The sequence below is a fragment of the Argiope bruennichi genome, chromosome 9, assembly GCF_947563725.1.
Source record: "Argiope bruennichi chromosome 9, qqArgBrue1.1, whole genome shotgun sequence".
Taxonomy (NCBI): domain Eukaryota; kingdom Metazoa; phylum Arthropoda; class Arachnida; order Araneae; family Araneidae; genus Argiope; species Argiope bruennichi.
The window spans coordinates 45,504,214-45,527,612 of record NC_079159.1 but is presented as its reverse complement, the minus strand read 5'-3'; the positions used below and the strand labels follow the sequence as shown (position 1 = coordinate 45,527,612).

Below are 23,399 nucleotides of genomic sequence, written 5' to 3'. Positions count from 1 at the left end.
CTGATTTATTGCCTCTGTTTGTCACATTCAAGAAATTATATAATTTTCTTTCACAACAATCCTACAAACAAAAGTCTAGTCTAGACATAAAAATCATCTCAATACTTTGTGTTCAGTACCTATTCTGCTGCCTATTTTGTAACCTATAAGGAAAAGTTTTCTAACTTATAAAGATGAAATGTAGTCTTTTATATTTTATTTTCTAACTTTTACCATCCATTTTCGTTTGAAAGAAAGTGCTTCATATGCAATTTCTTAAGGTTACAGCATAAAAAAAATAATTTGGTGTTGAGAAGACAATAAAAGATGGATTGATCAAGATGCAGCATTTTTGAAAAAAAAAATTAATATCAAGTAATCTTACATAAAAGGTTACCAGTATAAATTACTGATTTATCGGTGATACTTTTTGTATATTTTTTGTAGTTTGTTTTTGTATATTGCTTATTAAATTTGTAAATCACATTATATTTTTTCTTCATATTGTCCATATGGCAAATTTTGTTTCAGGTTTTCAGTGATGTATGGTAAATATTCTGTTTATCCCAACAAAACAAAAAAATAATATCATTAAATTTTACCAGTGTATATTACGGTTATATTTTTTTCTGTATCACTCATTAAATGCACATATATATCATTTCTTCATAATGGCCATATGACAAGTTTTATTTCAGTTTTTTTATGTCAGTGATGTATGTCAGAAAGTATGATAGGCATTCTACTTATCCTAACAAAACTAAAAAAAAATGATATCAAGAAATCTTACATAAAATGTTACCAGTATAAATTACAGTTCTATCGGTAGTATTTGATTTTTTTGTCATTCAATAAATTCACATGCATATTATATCTACATAGTGTCCATATGGCAAGTTTTGCTTCAGCTTTTTAAATCAGTGGTGTATGATAGACATTATGCTTATCCCATATACTTGTACAGGACATTCTTTCTGAACATTATAGACTGATCAATGTATAGAGAGAAGTTCAGCTTGTATATAACTATGTACTATACTATATATTGATGAGCGGTTAGTTTTGTCTTTTTTGGATAATATAAAGACTCACTGAGATAGATAGACTGAATATCGGTTAGTTCGAGATTAGATAATTTGTTTTTGACTGATTTTAAGTTAAAATAAAATTCTCTCGTTGCACTAGAGTTTATTATTGCTTTTGATACATGGAATGTTTGAGTATAATAGGCTCAGTTGTTCAAGCTGGATAATGCTTCTTATTTCATAGTTATGTTATAATACAAATTTGAATTATAATCAAAATTTATGTTACATTATTTATTGTAGATTTTTAGTGATATCTTAAATCAAAATAAATACATGTGATATCCATTCCATATTGTTTTTAATTTTTATTCCAAAGAGTATTTTTCATTTCAAAGAAAGAAATGATAAATTTTTATTTTTGTGACAGTTTGAAAGTATCTGCAGAATTTCAATATTTAGGTTTAAATCAACTGCTATTTCATTTATGGAAAATGTTGACTGCAAAAATTTCCGAGAGAAATTTGTTTCCTTTCTACAAAGAAATATACAAAAGCATTGAAAGTTCAATTTAAATTGCATTTGTGACTGAATTTCCATTACGTTAAGAGCATCCGAATGGAAAGTTTTATATGAACGGAAAAGGAATTTCAATATATATTTTGTTGTTTAAAAGAAATATTAATTTTATTATTAAATTTAATATTTCATCGATATACAGAGAGAAAAAAAAAGTAAATATTTTTATTTTTATTTTTGTTTGCTTTAATCCTTTTATTTTTTAGAATCTTCGCTTTATCCATTTCTTTATTAGAAAATTCTATTCCTATGATGTTTGTTTACTACCCATAGACCTGGAACGATATACCACTTTATTTTACGATCATATAAAAAAAACCTGTGCATTTCCCTTACTGATAAATGTAAATAAGTTTTCTTTCATGCTATACTGATAACTGATTGTTCTAGACAAATGCTTTTTGAGTGCGAAAACTTTTTTTTATATGAAGACATATATGCAGGATATATGCTAGTTACCGACGCAAATCTTACATTATTCTGAAAATTGATTAATTTATTTTGCCTTTCTATAATTTCTATTATTGCTTCAGTTTTAAGACATTATTCATCATATATTCTGCTTCTCATCTGAATAGATATTTATAAGCAGATGTAATTATAGGATTGATTATTTCACGTATAATTATTATAATAATTTATTCCGAAGTTTGTCTTTAAGAAATATGAAATTTATAATCGAAAATTTATATTTGAAATCTTGATTAAACACAGTAAAATTAATTAATGTAAAGCGGCATTTATCAGCCAAATCAAATAGAGTAAGAAAAACTAAAAAAAGTGTTACAAATAGTTATCAATTAACTAAATGTAATTAATCAAAAACAATATAATTTAAAAAAAAATGATAATAGATACTTGCTTAATCTCTTAAAAATTACAAATTATTTTCTAAAGAATATAATCACAAACTGACAGCTCCAACCCGCCCTAGGGCACACGGGAAAAAACTGAATGATCGGACCATCCAGACAGCAACACTGGTGTGAACAGTACTGTACAGGTTGTACTGTACTGGTGTGAACAGTACAACCTTTCCACAATACAACCCTTCCTGAGAGAAGTACCTCACATTATCGATAAGAGGTAGCCAACCTGTACCTTTTACTCTACCCACCAAAGGGGCGAGAACCAACAATCATACCTGAAATTTCTCTTTCTCATTTTTATGGCGTCTCCGGTGGGAGTTTAAGAAATATAAGAACAGTAGTTTAATATGCTGAAACAGAATTATTTGACAAATCCCTATTGTTCATATAATCGAGTCCAAATTTTAAAAAATATATATCCGCAAATATTTTGTAAAAACTTATTTATAGTTTCTTGTTTTCTTTAGAAGTACCATTTGTTTTCAACAATGCATTAATTTAAAAATGAATTTCATTTAAAACTATGTGTACTTTTGTTATAAACTTGTTTTTGCTTATTAAGAGAAATTATAACAAAATTTTATTTTCCGATCAATTTATTCATTTCGGCATTCAAGTGAATTCAAATTTCTTGTTTTAACATGTTACTTGATCCGTTATCGTCCTTCATTTAAATATTAAGTAAAAAACGCCAAGTTTTATGCTGATAAAAATAATGGTAAATGAAACTATTAATTAATGCAACGTGAATCATTAAAAATATTTGAAATTCTTCGTTTTCTTATACCTTGGATATATTTTACACGTAAGATATATTTTACAACTAAAGGAATTAATACTAAATGTGGTATTTAATGATGCTTTGAATTTTTTTTATTCCATTTATGATTATATAAAATATTATAATAATTAAATTATGGCATATTAATTTCAAGAAATTTTAGATTTTGTAAGTAATATTGAGCACATAAACAAACATCAGCAAATTTAAATGTACACAAATTGCCTTAATCTTGTTACTAAATATGGAGTTAATTAAGTATTAATTATAAAGAGAAATAATTCGGTCAATATGTTTGTAATATTAAACAAGTTATAGTTGTTTATATTACTCATAATTATATTATATAGTTGTTTATAAACTACAAAGTATTTATTAGGGAATGAAATGTATACTTTCACTATTCTGTATAGGACATCATGTGAGCCGGAGTAAAAATTCTGCTGTTCACAAGGTGACTATGATTCGCATTACGTGACTACGTTCGGAATTATTTATTTTTATTTTTTTTAATGTTCGAAAACTGTTACATTTTTGAATATTTGCACAAAAAAGATTGAAAAGACATCTATAAAACCAAAATATGTATTAAATGCCAAAAGTCTTCTAAAAAAATTGAAAAAAAATGGCAGTTTTTAGCCAAACAGAGATATAAAGCAAAAATCTAATTTGAAAGTTTATGAAATGTTTTGTTCAAAATTTTGCAGGTAGCTTAAGGAATATATTATCTAGTTCCTGATCTAAAAAATAAGCAGTATTTCTCTAATTTTTTCAACACTGACGTTCCACTGATAAATAACACGCAATTTTCAATTTGTTTTTCACGTTGTGAAGCACTAAAACAACCATAAAATATTTCTAAATAATTAGATTACTTATTCCCTAATTCAGGAATTTTAGAACGCTTTGAAAAATTATTATACACTAAATTTGAACTAAAATTGCTCATTATATCTTAATTTATGAAGTTTTACGTAAGAAAATTCTGTAATATTCTATGTTTGAGAAGATAAGCATCTAAAAATGTAAAACTGTATTAAAACGTATTTAAATGCAAATGTAAAATTCAGTGTAACTTTACAAAAAATAGACATAGAAACAAAATTTTAAGAGTTTTATAAAGAAACTTGTTCGAATATTAAGAATATTAAGTAAAATAATTCATAGTTTTAGAAAAAATAGACTTTTTAACGCAGTCACCTACCTTAAAAGTAACGACTATTAATAAAACATTATGGTAATTGAAAGCATTATTTTTATTTATATTTTTGCTGATGATGAAATATTTTGGTATATTTTACTTCACAAAAACATAGAAAATGCTATTTGATTCAAGAAAAACATGCCTGGTAGCATTTGAAAGTCAAATAAAATGCTGTTGACATTTGTAAATGCGCCCCAAATGCATCGTTTTAAAGGCAATGCAGAAAATTTAATGCAGCAGCAAAACTGCCATAAAAATAAGTTGAAATTTTGCACGCTCCTATAAAATAGATTTTCCTTATGATTTGTATTCAGATTTAAGGGTGTTGCAATTTTAAAATTTTTGAATTCTAAATTTCTATTTTTTTGCATGTTAAAAAATTACTTTTTGGTTATAAGTACGTGAGCAAACTGTGCAGAATACTTATACTTTCATTACAGAAAGAGTTTGTACCAATAACTAGATTATATTTTCAGGTGTGAACAAAAGTCCAAAATTTTATTTTAACATTGATAGTCAAAACTTTTTAGTTCATTATTTTGAAATAAATTGAACAAGAATAATAGAATTTGATTTTTAAGTAGAAATTTGGATACATTTTTGAAATTTGAAGCGAAAAATAGGTATTGTCATTGGAAATTTCAAAATTTGTATTTATTTCCATATTTAGATTGACTCTTACGAAGTTCTTAACTAAACAGTCTTGAAGAATAAGTTAATTCCTTTTGAATGATATCATTTTTGCATTTGTACAATGAATTATATTAGAATAAAGCTGGATGGTTTCTTTTTTCCCTCGTAATTGTACAATAACAGAAGTTTTTATTATTTTTCACTCTATTTATTACACATAATATAAAAAGGTCATGAAATTGTTCTGGAAAAATAGATATTGTCATTGGAAATTTCGAAATCTATACTTATTTCCAGGCATGTATTTCTTGTTCTGAAATTTTTAGCTAAACAGTCTTTAAGAGTATGCTAATACATTTTAAAGATATCATTTCGTGATTGTACTCTAGCAGAAGTTTTTATATTTCCCCCCTCTATTTATTACACATAATATACAAAGGAGGTACAATTCTATGCAAAAAAAAATAGGTATTGTCATTTGAAATTTCGAAGTTTGTATTTGTTTCCAATTATATATTGCTTCTTATGATGTCTTTAGCTAAACAATCTTTAAGAATATATTAATTCCTTTTCAATGATATCATATTTTGTGATTACACGATAAATGACATTAAAATAAAGCTGGGTGGTTAATTTTTTCCTTCTTGATTGTACAATAACATAAGGTTTTATCATTTCCCCCTATATTTATTATATATAATTTAAAACGACGTGAAATTCTATGCAAAAAAGTAGGTATTATTATTGGAAATTTTGTATTTATTTCCGATTATGGATTGCCTTTTATGAAATTTTTAGCTAAAAAAATCTTTAAGAATAAGTTATTCCTTTTGAATGATATCATTTTTGTGATTGTACGATTAACAATATTCGAATAAAGCTGGGTAGTTCCTTCCCCCCCCCCGTGATTGTATAATAAGAGAAGTTTTTACTATTTCCTCCTCTATTTATTACACATAACATAAAAAGAAGTGTCATGCAGTGGCAATTCGGAAGTCTCTTACCTCCATCCACTTCACACGCTAGAGTGAGAAATGCGCCTTCATCATAAGGCCCAATTATATCCCTTAACCGCTGACCATGTTCATCCATGATAAATGGATCCCCAGGGGGAACTGAAAAACAAGAAATAAATAAAATGAATGGCATCTGAGCGAGGAAATATTTCAATTTAATACAATAGTGCTTACACAGAAATTCACTTTTTATTACTTACTTATCTAAAAACTCATAAATTCACATCTTATTATTTACTTATCTAAAAACTTATAAATTCACATCTTATTATTTCTTAGAAATCTTTATGTAAATAAACAGACATTTCTTTGAGATTTTTATTGAAAAAAAATAATATTATATTATAATCGCTTCGATGATTCTTAAAACATTGACCCCCCTCCCCCATTTTTAGAAAGATTATATGAGATGTAGCTGATATTTTTTTTATAAAGTGAAAATTGTTTTTTTATCAAATACATTTGCTTTTAAGGTAAAGAAAATACAAATGGAAAGAATCACCATAATTATAAATAAATATTATTTCATAAATTTATGACGAGAAGACTCTTCACACCTTTTAATTCAATTAAATTGGATATTGGTCCACCTTTTAATTCGATTAATTGGGTTAGGTTAATTGGACTTTTCAATTTAATAACTATTACACAATAAAAAAATGCTGTCACCTTTTAATAAAAATATATAAAACAAATTTTAAAATAACAAAAAATGTCTTGTATAACCCCAAATTACAACTGAAATAAGATAAGAAAAGTTAATAATATTCCACCTTGAGATAAAGTGACTTTTCTTATTTAGATAATTTTGAAATCTACTCTTAAATCTGCGAGCACTTCTTCAATAATTATTTCTAAATGCTGAGGGTTCTAAATTTCATCTAAATGTTTTTCAGTTATTTTGTAAGTTTCTTCACTTTTGATGCAATATGATGTACCAAAATTATAAAATATGTTAGCACAGAAAAAGGGATGAATATTTTTAAGATTAATTTTGCAGTATATATTTCTCAACGAATATTTTCAGAAAGATATTAAATAAAATCTTAGAATTTTAAGAAACTGGCAAAAACTTCTATCACAATGGATTTTAGGTTCTTATTGGAAAAATATGAAAAGTATGGTTCAAAAATTTGAAAGTTGCATTAGAATACGTTATCTTTATTGCATACTATTTCTATTTATAGATAAACCTATCCTAGTTAATTGAAGCTACATATTAGAAAAGTATATATAATGGAGATTCAGTATTTGTACAAGGATTTTGAACACTTCATTTAGTTTGTATAAAAGCTCAAAAGTTATTATTAAACTTTTATATTTTCTTTTCTGTCTCTATCTCTTCTAATAATAAAGGATAATGTGTGTATGTGGAAGACGGATAATGGCTTTTTACAGACCCGCTCATTTGATCTAGAGTTATCAAATTTTTAATAAGAAATGATAGCATTGAAGTATTTTTTTGGGGAATTTTAAATTGAATTTTATTGAAATAAGTGAGATGCTGGTATTTTATGGAAATTGCAATTTAAAATATTCTTCACAAAAATTACGGACAATCCTTTTTTAAATTAAAAAAATAAATATCGGTTTAGAGATCGGTTTGGTATTATTCTTATTCCATTCCGACAATACCCATATAATATTTTTGTCGTAATATTCAAATTTATTTCATTTCACCAATTAAAATTAATTACTTATAACATATTACAGTGTCCATTGTTTCATTAAATGCATTATCCCTTGATATTCTTCCATTGTTAAAAGCTAAGGAAGAATGACAAAAAAATTACTTTTAATGTGAGCAGTTAGCAGGATGACTCGAAAGCGAAATTGCACTGTCGAATATCTGACATGCAAGTTGGTGTTAATTACCCAGGCACTAACTTTTAAATGTCAAAGAACATGACTCCATTTAGAATCTGCTTATGCATGTAAGCAGAAACAGATTTAAAGGTATAAAGTAAAAGGGTTTTCATATATGTTACAATTTGTTGCTTAAGATATTTTATTGAAGGAATCAGAAAAAATTGTGAAAAAGTGACTTAATCCGTAACAGGGAGATACGGCCTAATATGACTCTAAGTCTAGTTTTCCATATATGCTGCTCTATATTTAGTGCTCAAAAGATTTGTCTGTCAATTCTAGTTTCAAAACCTTGATTGCACATATACATTTTCTTAAATTTTACAAACTTTTTTTCTCTTTTTTTGCATTTTATTACATACGAAGTACAGAGGAATCCGTACCGTAATCTTCAAAAAATTCGAACTCGAGATTTTGAAGAATTCCCTCAATTCAAACCTTTCTGATGCTGAAAAACACAGTTTAGCATCTTTTCGGTCAGTCCAAAAACACAATAGCTCCAAAACGCTTTATGCTAAAATTATGAACTTTAATATAAATTTGTAGATTTCTGTCAAATTTTTGGCAAAATCCAATCACAGAAAATCTGTCTATCTGGTTGTTCGAGTGAAAAAGAACTCCATAATTTTAAAGAAATAAGTAGATACAATTCAATCAAAGGGTATACGATCTAAAAATTTTAAATAATAAACAACGATTGACTGATGCATATTCATACTAAATCATGTCAAACTACTGACCGTTTTCGCATGCAATCAAACGCACTAATTCGTAACATGATGACTAAAATCAGTGATGCTCGGCACATTGTTTTGCGATTGCATTTAGTTGCATTACTATTTTTGTTGTCATTCAGTCGATAAACAGGGGCTGAAATGACATATTCCTTATGTTAAATGCAATAAAATGCTAGGTTCATGGCAAATATTAGTATATATATTTCGTCAATGTGGTTCACCAAATCCAAACAAGATCATTGCGACCTTATCCAAAATTTACAATCTTGTGCAAGAAGAAGCAGATAAAAATTTTATTGTGAAGTATGAGAGAAAGCTTTGACCATTACCACTGGTCTATATTCTTGTTATTTCTTTCCCGAGTAGTCTAGAAAATCGCATCTTCTTGCTATTGCTCCGATATTGTCGTAGTTTTGCAATAAGCTTTTACTTTTACATAATATTATCGAATTTTACATAATATTATATAATGATTTTAAGTACATAATATTATCGACTTTACACTAATATTATATATAGAAAATATATTTTGGAAACCAAATATATATTTTCTAGAATAATTTTAATTATATATTCTGAAAATAATATTCTTCTATTCTATTGCTGATATCTATCGCAAGATGAAAATAAAAAACTTATGTAATAAAAATATATATAAAGTATGTCGATATCATCCCTTAATGCTATTTTTATTAGAATATTTTATGTAATTTTTTTTGAAAAGAAATGTTATCTTTTCCTTCACATCTCCCTAGTTTCAAGTCAAGATTTTCACGTCATCATTTAAAAGTAATTAAAAATAAACACAAACTTTGCTTGCCACCAAAGACAGATGCATCAACATGATTTGTCTACATATTTAGATTTTATAGAGCGATTTTATACATATAAAAATTTCTATTTAATTATAGAAAAGCAGAATTTTCCTCAATCGTTCGTGCTACCCCTCTCAAAATCGATGTTTCACAATAAGAGCTAAACCTGTCACGTTTATGATAGAGAGTGCGTTTAAATATTTATAGCCGAATAGTAAAAGATAGCTATTTCCGTCATCAATATGGACGATAAAGTTAAACTTTTATGAGCAATTTTCAAATGTGTCAAGCTGTAAGTACGTCCTAGAGGGTCTAGCATAAAGTAGCTATTCTAAAAATTAATGCATTTAGTTTCCTGTTTCTTTTCTGTTCTATAATTTTTTCCCATTGGAAATAACGTGGGTGAATTTCATTTGACATTTCGAGAAAGGAGTGTTAGGAGGAGGAAATGGAACATTTTATTTTTTACCAAAATATTTAAGCTATTCAATGGCGTAAGAAGGAATTATAAGTTATTCCCTATTAAATAAAATATGAAATGTTACAAGATGATTCTTTCAAAATGATACGTTTCGAGAAAAAAATTAGAAATAATGAGCTCATTGTACAGCTGACGTATGTAAATGAAGATTTCATAAATGTATGTTTCGAAACGGTTTTAGAAATTTACTTCCATTTTATTCATCATTTTTTATTTCCGATTTCCCATAGTACTCATTAATCCTTCAACATATTCTAATTTTTCTTGATTTGCATGGAATGACATTGAAAATATGAAAATATCACAGACAGAGTTATATCTTGTGGCCTTGGATTCGATCTTGATTAGAGTTCTGCAAACTATAGATAAAAGATTTCTTGCTATTTTGGAATAGGAATAAGTGAAAGAATGAGCGAATGTAGTGAAATTTAATACATTCATAAGCTATCAAAATGTTACAGCAGTTAGAAAATCCATAATATAAAATCTCAATGTTAAAAATATACAAATAAAAATAAACCACTGTTAATGAAAATTTATTTGATTTTATTTCGATGCTATTTCCACAATATTATCAAAAATAGTATAGAATTAAAATATTGAATTTCTTAAGCAGGTATAGCTGATGTGCATGATTCATGAATTAAAGATTTAATTGAATCAATTGTCCATATGTCTGCCCAAGAAAAATCGATGCAAAAAATATTTTTGATGTGTCCTCACATTTGATTAGTTGTCTAATATTTCTGGACATTTCAAAGCTGAATTTTCTTCTTTGTCTGATTAATAAAAGATATACCGCTGATGTTCTCAACTAAAAGAAGCAATCAAGGAACAGAAATTATACAGTGGACCTGCGAAACCAATTTTCAATAGATCTTTAAAAGAATCTGATCACTAAAAGATATTAGGAAATAAAAAACAAGAAACTTGCATTTGAGAATGCTTTGGTTTCAAATGTCATGGCCCAATGCTATACCTTTATAACTATGAAGGTACATCATTCTTCTCACATAATTAAGGGATTTTATCTTCATAATTATCAATATATAGTCTTTGAATTATTTTTATAATTATTTTCCGATTTCTGATATTACATGAAGATTTTTCCAACATTTTATAGGGAAAAATTCAATTATAATTACCATGTGAAATCTTTGGTGTGTCGTCATATATTCAGGCCTGTAAACTTTGCATACTGGGATACTAGCAACATATCTATTGCAATTCACGTGGGATTTCTGAGAACAGTGTTGTGACGTTAGGGGGGGGGTGTCTCACAGTAGAATTCATTGTTGAGTTAGTACCTAAGGAATCCTTATATTATGAGGTCAAATTACCAACTTTTAATTATTGTTTTTAAAGCTAACAAACACGTTCTCAAATTCAAATCGACACTGTAGATATTAAATTCAAATCTGCTCAGATTGATATTAAAAAGCATGATATGGAGATAATCGGTAATCGTACCTTTCTTTGCCGCACAGGAATAGTTTGATTTCTTCGAAAACCACCTTAAGAACATATAGTAATGATTTCGTATGTTATGAAATATAATTATATTGTCATCATTAATAGATCAGAAAAATATAAATAATTAATAATTTAGAGATGTCAATGATTTCCCAATGATAAATCATCCTAGATAATTAGGTAGATAATGCAATATTTAACTGGGTCAGAGTAGAATTTGAATGTAGACAACTCATGTGTGACTAATGTAATGTATAAATTGATATTTTCAATCTATCTTGTACATTTACGGTATAAGAATACAGTTCCTGATTATATCATATTTTATTCGTAAGTCTGATACATTTAAATAGAGAATGTCATAATGATGAAAATTATTATACATTAATGTATGCTTACTGCATACTGATCAAAATGGTTTTCTTTTCAATGATATTGTAAAAATCTAATTTAAATCCTAATTAATTTCCTAATTTCTATCTTAATTAAGCACATATTAACTCCCTTCTAAAATGTTTTCTTATTTCTTGATCAGTTTTCACTTTTTATTTAATTAATAAAACACGTGCTCTGTAAAACCCTGGTGTCAGCATGTTCTCACGCTCCAAGTAAAATGATTCCTTAATGCAATCAAAATCCTTTTAAAAATATTTAAAATTCTTTCTCTTAAACTAACACGTGTCAAAGAAATTTCTATCGAAATCTCATAGTAAAATCAGTGGAGGAAGAAATTGTGTTCTCTTCTGCTGTTTTGTCGCGATGTAAACTGACGTACTTCATCGCGACACGACATTCTTTGTACTTAAATTGTGCCTATAGTAGTAAAATAAATCGAAGTTTTAAATTTTCAAAAGTTTTTTTTCTATTCTGCTAATATATATATATATATATATTTGTGATTGGTGCTTTTTTTCCCCTAATGATAATTAACTTAAATGTGACATATGCCATATAAAATGTTAAAACTGAGGAAAATCAAAAAACTGATTTATTTTATTTAGAAAATAAACTAAAAATATTTTGATCTTGATAAAAATTCATGCAGTATAATAAGAAAGATCTTATCGATCAGACAGTAATTAGAAGAAACCGAGCGAAGTTTATTTGCGCCGAAATTCCGTCGAGATGAAAGACTTTAAAGACATGTAAATTGATGATTTAGCCACCTAATTTGTGATTCTCACATTTAATCACTTTTAAAGAGAATTTGCCAGAGAAAACACACTTCAAAATAAACTGAAACAAATTAGCAGTAACATGTTTGCTAATTACTGAAAATAAATACCGAGTAACTACCACAGCAGTTTACGGTGCTTAGCAATTTGCTGAGGAATGTCTGGAGCATTATTTTCTTCAAGTGACCTTACGCTAGTGAACAAATAATTATTCAGCTTAATTAGAATTCTCTAAGGTCTTCGATTTTAAGTGGTGTATATTTAAATTTTAATTTTTCCCGTAGAACCCGCAGGATAAAGTTCCTCATTAGCGGAATGTTTATACCACTTTGATGAAAATTTAATGGAATAGACACTTTTTAAACTTAGAAGAAGATAGGTGAATTTTTTAGAACTTGATATATCTGATTTATTTTATTATCATTCATCACATTTGAAGATTATATTATTACAAGACAAAATTGTTCTTGTTATTTTTTTTTTATTCTTTTAGACATATCACGTTGCTTTGTAAAGCATTTTTTGAAAAAGAAACGCTAAGAAGAGAATTTTATTTTAATTATTCAAATGCAGTTTGCAAATGTAAATATCATGCAGTTTATAATATGAGTGTATAAAGTCTACTTAACTAATGTTTGCTTAATTATTTCTCTGGTATACGCATATCATGCTTGATATTACTTCATAACATATTAATTTTAACTCCGTATTTTAATGAACCTACTATTAAAGAATTTTCATAACACATAATAGTTGTTAAACGGTACGTATGGTATATGGAATAAACATTAATAAATCCTTTTAATATTAACCATTATATTATGGGAAATATAAATAATGTCCTAATAAATTTTATTTTCTATTGTATACTGCCTAATGAAGCAACACTATTACTATTCATTTTTATTTTTTCTTGAGCATCTTTAGGAGGAAATTTTAATCATTCGATAGACAGATTTATTTCTTTGTTCCATTGAAGTGCAGAGTTTAAATTATAATCTCCATAATTATGTGGTGAAGATAGAACGCCTTTTTTGTAAAAATATTATTTTTAGAAAATAGATTTCTCTTGAATTGCAATTTAAAACTATTGGATAATACATATCTTTAAATATGTTTCTATATGTGAAAATATTTGTTATTTCGATTATAATAATTGTTATAGACAACAAATTAAAAGCAAAAATCAGATTTCAAATCCATATATTTCATATTTTAGAGAAGCAACATTTAGGAAGAGACTGGAGAACTTTTATCGCTTTTTACACAATAAATTTTAATTCTCCACTCTTTAAATTAAGTTTCAGATTGTAGATAAGGAGGAATTCTTTAGTCAGTACGTATTTTTATGATTTTTATCAATGATTATGATGAATTTATTAATAATTATGATTAATCGTATTTTATTATTAGTACGTATTTTTATGATGAAATGCATATGTTATATTCTAAGTAATTTCCTTAGTTCATCGACTTTCCTCACATAGCATAATTTATCATTGATTTTCATCCATTTCTGCTAATTAAATATCGTAATTAGAATGTAAGGAATTAATTCAAGAAATCATGTTATATCATATGATCTGCGGTGGAAAGAGAAATATAATATTTGTTGAGTTTACGCTAACATTGTGTAACATAATATCCCGTTTTCAACAATTGAAGCCAAAAACCTGATCGACTGTGGAAAAAAAAAAAAATTGATAATATAATTCAGAAACAAAGTGGTGAGAGTTGTGGAAAGCTTCAGAGAGCTAATTACCATGAATAATGATTTAAATTTTAACAAAAGTTATGATGGATTGACATTTGGATCATTGGCAGGTCCTCCCTCTTCTTCCTGAAACTAATCGTTCACTTCCTACCCGGCAACTTAAAAAAATGTTATGTCATATATCAGGTTGTAAAACGGAAAGAATGGATTCTGAAATTTTCCTTGGCCATCAACCTACTTAGATCTCTCATCCAGATGGCAAATTTGAGTCTTATAAAGTGAGAGAAGAACCAATCAACATATACACATACAATTCTTACTACAAGTAAGAATTCAAATTAAGTAAACAAGTAAAATTAAGTGCAAGTAAGTACATTAAATCAAATTAAGTACAAGTAAAATTCTTACTTAAGAAAGAAGTAAATTTAATAAGAATTAATCGCCTTTAATAATATGATTCATAATTAGGTGACTTTTAAAACGCTCAATGGAAATTAAATTCCATAAGGCATAAACAGTGCACTTTACATATGTAAATTTTACATTTACTGCATAAATTCATCTGCATAGTTCGGTTCGAAATTTCAGAAAATGAAAATTGCTCTAAGAATCATATATCTATAACATATAGTTTTTGAGAAAATTCTGTTCGAAAGTATGGCATCATATCCGTGTAAAAGGACATTTTATTTAAAACAACGGCAATACAGTATGTGTCATACTGTTTACGGGATAGTTCTTCTAAACGATTGCTTTGAATATCAAAGCAATACTGAAGTGCTGTGAAATATTGAGCTAAACCTAAGTACTTTTTTTTAGAATGAAAATGAACAAATAATTAAATAAATTCACTAGCTGCATTACCATGATTGGACATTCTATTTATCAATTACGCTGGACACTCTCTCACCAAATACTTTCATAACTAAATAGGAAAATGCGCGGTTACACCAGAGTGTTTTGTTCTGACGATGGTGTTTGTTTGTTATAAAATGATTAAAAATAACGTCGATATGTCATCTAGTAGTGTCTACCAGACAAGATACATTTGCTGATTTCGCACTCAATAATTATGAAGACGTATTGTATAAGAATTGGTAAAAGATCAGACGACGGTGATACTTGTCAAGTTGCAAAACCTAAAAAGTTTTGTATTCAAATAAGGCCATTTGATCTTTTTGTAGTATTTAAGCCATGGAATTTCTATTCACACTGAACTGCCTGCTTCATTAGAATATGTGTATTTCTAGGTCGCCAATCAATACTTCTCATAATACTTATCCATCCTGGATTATAATACGAAAAAGGCGCATTATTCTGCTATTTTACTGATATAAGCTATTATAAATATTATCTTCAATGATTTGAAACGGAGGAAAGAATTTTTCAATTTCTTCAGCAATAAGTGTACATGAGAATTTCTCTAGCTCCTTATCAATGGCAATACATTTGCTTATCAAAAAAAATTCTGCAAAGTAAAGACGAAATTTCATATTCAATAAAATGCTTTTGAACTACAATCATTTCTGAATTTGAAATTTTTTTAATTCTTTAAAAAAATTGCAAACATTAAATAATTTAAAATAGCTGTATCTCAACATGTCTATTTTTTTTATTTTATGAACGAAATTTTCCTGCTACAAAACAATGCATACAGCAGATAACTAGCTGATTGAAGAAAAATCATATTTATAATCCTTTCTGATTTCCATTTACTAGATATTTAAAATTCTTATTAACTTTTTTAAATTTCTTAGATTAGACGTTTGAGCAAGGATGGAAAGCTATCAATTTTTATAACTTATATTTTACTAAGTTTTAAGATAAAATGAATCCTTCTTCATGTCATTGTTGAAAGACTTCATCTCCCATTTTACTCAAAGGAATATATCAGTCACCTTCTTGGTAAAAATATATCACTCAGGAACATAAGTTACTGTCTTTGTCAATCAAAGGATCAACAAATATTTCAAAATTATTTGCATTATGGGAATTAGAGCCTCAAATTTCTTTTCCATTCTTCAAAAATTAGAAATAATGAAAACTTTTCATTTGAACGAACAATTTCGCTTTCATTTTTTTTATGGCAAACAGGCTTAAATATTTAATAAATTGCAATCGAAAAGTTTAAATATGCATTATCTAAACTTTTGTTGACATTTAAGGCCTTAGGGAAATATAATTCAAGAAATGTTCCGAGAAAACTGCGTAATGTTCTGAGAAACTGCATATATAATTTTTGAAAAGATAAGTTTTTAAAGTTTCTTCAAAGAACTGAAAGTGACACTAATTTACTAAATTTGATAAATTTCATTACATAGTTATATTGCACATTCAGAAGGTATTTACAGAATATGAATGAGAGGCAATTATCTTTTCTTAATTCTTGAAAAGGATAGCAATAATCTACTTATTTCTGATTTTGCACCTCAAATACTTAACACATTACTGCTGAAAAATGTAGTGAAAGACGAGTAATCGCTTGTGGTAACTTTCATAGAATAGGGACTTAAATATTTTAACTTAAAGTTCAACTTTTCTGTAAAACTACATAGATAATTCTCTCTTAGAAAAGTTAGTGTGGTCTCAAGAGTGAATTCGATGTGGCATCTTCTTTCTCCAAGTCGGAAGTTAAGAATGAGGCAGTATTTCAAGTTTAAAGAATAAGACACATGATTGAGAGGTCTACGCAGAGGATGTCAAGATAAGTTAAACATGCATAAGTAGTTTTCTAAATGTCATCCAAATTTGTTTACTAATTCTTGTGTTAGAGTTACGAATTTATCACGAAGTTCTTAAGTTATATTTTCTACTTGCTGAGAGTAAAATGAAAATTACTGGAATTTTGAGTTTTATAATTAAAGAAAATTATTTATGTCAGCAAAGAAAGTGAAAAGTTATTCTTAAATAAAATGAGCATCTTTAAGTAAAATATAAAATATATATTTTATTATGACACGAAAATATATGTTATATTATGGCAAGAAAATATATATTATATTTTGACAAGAAAGAATTTTTATATTATATATAATGCAAAGAAAGAAAGAATTTTTATATTATATATAATGCAAAGAAAGAAAGAATTTTTATATTATATATAATGCAAAGAAAGAAAGAATTTTTATATTATATATAATGCAAAGAAAGAATGAATTTTTATATTATATATAATGCATATTTTTAAAACTACATGAGAGCTTAATATATGTTATGCATGTGTGTCTGTAATCTATATACAGGGTGTCCACTCTTAACGTCATCCCGTGGCTGATTTGTAAATCGGTAGAGAAAAACTTGTAGTTTCAATAAGAAAAGTACTTTAAATGCCGGGTGGAAATACATTTTGTGTAATTTGAATCAATAAATATATTTTTCAAAAAATTATAAAATAAAAATATTTACAAAGTCCCTTGATACTATCCAACATATTAAGTAAAATATTTTTGTTTTTGTATTATTTTAAAGAAGAGAGAAATTTCCATTCTTCTGCGACTGAAACTTATCGACTAGTGAAATCTTGAAAATAACTATTTTAGACTTGTTCCATCGATAAATTCATAACCTAAAAAAAGATCTCAAGGAAATGTTTGCATATTGAAATTATGCAATGTTGGGTTACACTTTCAAATTAATCCTTAAATGTAAAAATACAATTCCTATTTAAGTTAAATATGTATAACTCGTCGATTTAGTCATATATGATGGAATTTTTTTATCACTTAATTTAGAGTTTCGATTTTACTAAATATGAATGATAGGTTCATGAAACTGTATCTAAAACTTTTTCTGATATATATTTATTGACTAAATTTATGTAAAATATAATTCTTCCCATTATTTAAAAGATTTTTTCCAATTATATGTCTATCTCTAGCTGTTTGAAAATGAATTATTGGTCTTCAATATGAACGGAAATAATGTGTATATGTATGTACGTATATGCAGTGTTATTCAGAGATAAATGATAAATCTAAAGCATTATATCTGCTACTCATAAAAAATGTATGGTGTTTTATAGAATGGATCATTTGAAACTAAAGTACCAAATTCGGCATCAAATATATTATGAAGAGTTGGATGTGAGATTTAAAAGATGATGAATTAAAAATTATTTTTGACAGTATCGTAGCATAAACCAGATTTTTATGCCATTTTGGGATTTAAGGTGATTTAAATGTACGTATTTAAGTATATACGGAATTTTATTTCTCAATGGAACAAATTGAAAAAATGCAGTATGTTTTAACATATTTCATTGTTGCAAAGAAATCTAAAAACTTTTTTTATTATTTCATCAAATTTTTAACCTCGTGTGTGTGTGTGTGTGTGTGTGTGTGTGCTTTGCATTCGCTTTCTACAAAGAAAAAGACATCGACAATGAGTTTCACTCTAGAAAGATAATTCATATTTTAGTAGTGAAAAAAAATCCCATCTGGGTTCATTTTTCAATAAAACTAATAAAAAAAGATAATTCTAATTATCTGAACAATTTATATGGGAATTAGACATTGAAATTACATTATCACAAATCAATAAATAAAAAATAATCAACAATTGATATTTTAAAACGCTTTGCTGTTGGAATTAAAAATTGTGTGCATGGGTGTTAATTCAAATGAAGTACAGATGGCCAAACGATTGGTCATTAAAGGGGGTGGGAGGTTATAAATATATAATATAAAAAAAACTGAAAAACAAAATTCGAAATTTTTAATCCAATATACATTTTCCATTCCTATATTGCAGAAAATTAATCTAGGGTAAATATAAATGCAGAGGAAGCACTCCGAATCCAATGCCAACTGCAACTAACTGATGAGATTCAACGCAATGATATAACCAAAGCTGACTATAAACACGTTAATCACACATCGCTTCAAAGATCCTTAGAAACCTACTAACTACTGAAGGCAGTTGTAGACAGCAGACATCAAGGCAGCACATCTTGAGATAGAACCAATTATCTTGTGATGCCGACTGTAGCGTTATATGTGGCACTACTGTGTGTAGAGAGACTGCTTATTTACCATTAATTTAGCCATTTATAGAGGAAATCGTAACAGAAGACTATGTAAACTATGTAAATATGTCTACTAAACTATGTGAGTATTTAAAAATGATTAATGTAATTTCTAAAACGTTTGTCTATTTATAGATATCAATGAATCATTGAAACATTTATCAAGCTGTATGTCGTTAAGTCTATAGAATAAATTTGACGAAGGAACTGAGAAGATGAAACTGCAAATGGGATATTTGGTATACATTTATTTTATACAAAAAATTCGAATATCTCTAGCTAAAGTTTATTCCATTATTTTTAATTTAAATTGGCATATTGAATATTAAAATGTTCTAATATTAGTATATCGTTTTAAGAAAATTGGAGAAAGTTTCAAAAGAATATATTTTTAGAAAAAAGTAAACTTCTTGAAATTCTCTAAATAAATTCATAGAGTTTTTTTTAAATATTCTAATTACTTGATAAATAAAATTTTATTATTAATAATTAATTATCAGGATTGTAGGTTTAATTTTCAATTTTTTTCACTTGATGAAGCTGGAAGCAAGGATTGGTTCATAATCTTATGTCAGATTGTTGCATGAACTATATCGGTCAAACGCCTTCGACATACACCAATTTCAATTCAGTGGGATATTGTATTTGTGTGGTAAACATGCTTATCAGCAAACAAATAAAGAGTATCTGTGACAAACAACAGTTTTTCTTGTTCATCAAAAGGAAAACATGAATGCAAACCATCGTATCTTTGTACAAGTGTGTAGTGATATGCTTTAGCTCAAGGCATAAATGTACATTGATTTAAAAAATAAAATCAAAGCTAATCATTCCTCACCTTCTCATTTGGTGGGAGCAGAAAGATATGCTGTACAATGTGTAATGCTGAAACAATGAATGCCGTTAGCTATCTTTAACAACTGATAAATCTGAAATATTCAATGATCATAAAGCACCCAGATTAGGCTACAAGACATGAAAAAATGACTTTGCAGCAAGATGACACTTCATCCCACAAGACTTGAAAAAATGTCTTTGCAGCAAGATGACACTTCATCCCACAAGACATGAAAAAATGACTTTGCAGCAAGATGACACTTCATCCCACAAGACATGAAAAAATGACTTTGCAGCAAGATGACACTTCATCCCACACATCTAAAGACGTTAGAGACACCATTTCTGCACATGTTGAGAATTCTTGCCTGTCCCTAAGCAGACTTGGCCTCTTCAGAATTATCATTTGTTTCATCGATACTTTACACATTTTAATAGCAACACTTAAACAATTATGAAGATGTCGAAATCCGGCTTGCTGATAGCATCACCACAAATTATAAACAATTTTACTGCAGGACATGAAAAAGTAATTTTTCAGCAAAACAACAATACCCCATCCCTTGCAGATAAAAACGTTAGAGACACCTTTTTTTGCAAATACTGGGAATTCATCTCCTGCCATAGTAAACAGATTTGGCGTCTTCGGAATGTATCATCGATATCTCACACATTTTCCCAGCAACACTTCAACATTTACGAAAATATCGAAAACCAGCTTATTGATAGCACCACCTCCAAATACATATATAAAAAAATTCTAGGAAGGCATTATTTAAAGGACAGTTAGGTAAAATATACTGCCTACCTACCTATATGGCACCTACGTTGCATAAAGTTTTTATTACTTTTCTCCTAAGGTATTCCTAAAACTGGCAACTCCGAACCACCAGAAGGCGCACAGAAAAATCTGAATAATCGGACCGCCGCAACAGCAACACTGTGGTTCAGTCCTAAAGAACATCACTGTCCACGGTACAGCCTTTCCCTTGAGAATTACATTACGCCATCTATGGAAGGAGCCAGAGTCCTACCTTTATTTTTGCCACCAGGGTGGCGAGAAATGCCGGAATTTTCTCATCCTTATTTAAGAGGTGCCCCATTAAATATTTATTTATGAAAAGAAACTCAAATATATAATAGAGTTGTAAGAACAGGAAATAGTATTTATTTTTAAGAACTATTGCTACATTTGGATATGAAGGACGTATTATCGTTATTATTTGTACATAAGAATTAAACCAAAATTATAAGCTTAAAATTAATAAAGTAATCTCGGTGTTAACCTAAATGGCTGAAATTAAAGATATATTGATATATGAATAATAAAAGAAACGATAATTTTCCCAAGTAATATATTTTTGGTATGATTTAATTTTAATTATACAGAATTCCCATAGATTTTTTCTTTGGCGATATTTAAATTTCTTTGTAGATGGCAAAACATCTACATCCCATCTTTTTAATGTAATCATCGGTTGCTGCACAAAATTACATAGCAGATACAAACTTTTTAAATAAAAAAAAAAATACAAAAAAATGTAAATAGAGCATCACAATTAAAAATAGTTTTAAATTATGTTTAGTAAATGCATGAAAAAATTGCAAAACTGTCAATAATTTTGTTTCTAATAGTAACATTAGCAAATGTATTCATGCGTCTGTATTGTCGAAGTACAAGGTTGTCCATTTGATCTAGAGTTTCAACTTTTAGCTCAGTATAGTTTGGAGATAGGCAAAATACGCCTAGAAGCAATATTGCAACAATTTTTTTTTGAAACTTAATTATTTGCGGTGTAATTGTTAGCAATTTGGAAATTAAAAAAATTACTTTTCACTTTCATGTAAAGATGGCATTGCTGTCCTGAGATTCGAGCACTTTTCTTTGTTTCGTCTAGGATTTAATCTTTTGATCTTCCTCGATTTTTTAAAGTTATAAAAGAGGATTTTGCTTAGTGCCTGTACTGTTTATATTAAGAATTATAAAACGAAATTATATTACGGCAAAAGGAAAACCCATATGAATTAGATGAACTTGATGCCTATGCTCTGAACTGATAAATACGTCATGGGGCATAATTGTATTAAAAAGTTTATAATATATATATAACGTATGCGATGCTGTAAAAAAATAAAATGGATATAATATCTGCCTGAACTTGATATTTACAAATATTTTGTTATTGAACAAAAAATATAAATGTGCAAAACATAACCATCAAGTTCGGCATAATAGACTTAACCCTTAACTGGGGAGGTGAAATTTTAGGACTTAACTGGGGAGGTGCGGTCTACGAGACCGCATTTCATTTACACTCAAATTAAATTTTCTAATGAATGTATTAGTAATAAAAACTGCCAATATATTTTGCAGATATTTTTCTACATATATAGATATGTTTTAGAAATTTTTCAAAATATATTATCAATGAAAAAAGTAAATGCGTTGGAAGAAACGTTTTCTTCTCAAATTATATGTTACAATAAATAATATTCTTGAAAAATCATATTACTTTTTAAATCATATTTATTTTTACAGTATATGAAGGTATATAGAAGAAAATGTAATGTAAAATTCAACAATTATATGAAAAATGAAAAAAATGCCAATGGGTAAAATTGTTCCTTTTTTTATCGGCTTGTGTGACTTTCATAGCATAGTTTTCTAGGGCATTTAAACATACAGGTTAAGAACTAGTATAAAAACAAACCTATAAATTCGGTATATATATCTCTTGGCATATTAATATATTTTATAAATTTATCAAAATACATTATCACTAGAAAAATTAATTATGTTTGAACATACATATCAGAATCAGTTGAATGCGAACTTTCATCGAAAAACTCTTTTGTACAATTATCCTTATCACTAAAATCACGTTCTGCTTCATTTAAAAGTGTCTGGAACACTGCTTCATAATAGGATCGGTAAATTGAATGATATTTCGGGGCCCAAGTTTTAGCGCCATCTGCTAAGCCTTGTTTATCACTGGGACACTAACAGGGAGGTGTGATCTTAGAGACCACGCTTAAAGAAATAACTGAATTATATTAAAAGGCATCAGCTGAAATCGGTTGAAGAAGTGCACGCGTATTGAAGATCACAAAACAGGAAGCTATAGGGTCAATCCATTCAATTGAGTTAAAAATAGAATAGGGGTGACCGGCAATACATCGATAGCGGTTTCA

General features: G+C 27.7%; 1 protein-coding gene across 3 annotated transcripts in view; it reads right to left on the bottom strand.

Moving 5' to 3' along the window:
* Positions 1 to 23,399, bottom strand: part of LOC129984169 (nephrin-like) — a 335,663-nt gene that overhangs the window by 123,187 nt on the left and 189,077 nt on the right. For all 3 annotated transcript variants that reach the window (XR_008785472.1, XR_008785473.1, XM_056093973.1), the window contains exon 3: positions 6,075 to 6,185. Coding sequence is in view for 1 of the 3 variants with exons in the window: in XM_056093973.1 (XP_055949948.1) it covers positions 6,075 to 6,185 (111 nt within the window). In the remaining 2 variants the exon portion in view is untranslated. The remainder of the gene's footprint in view (positions 1 to 6,074; positions 6,186 to 23,399) is intronic.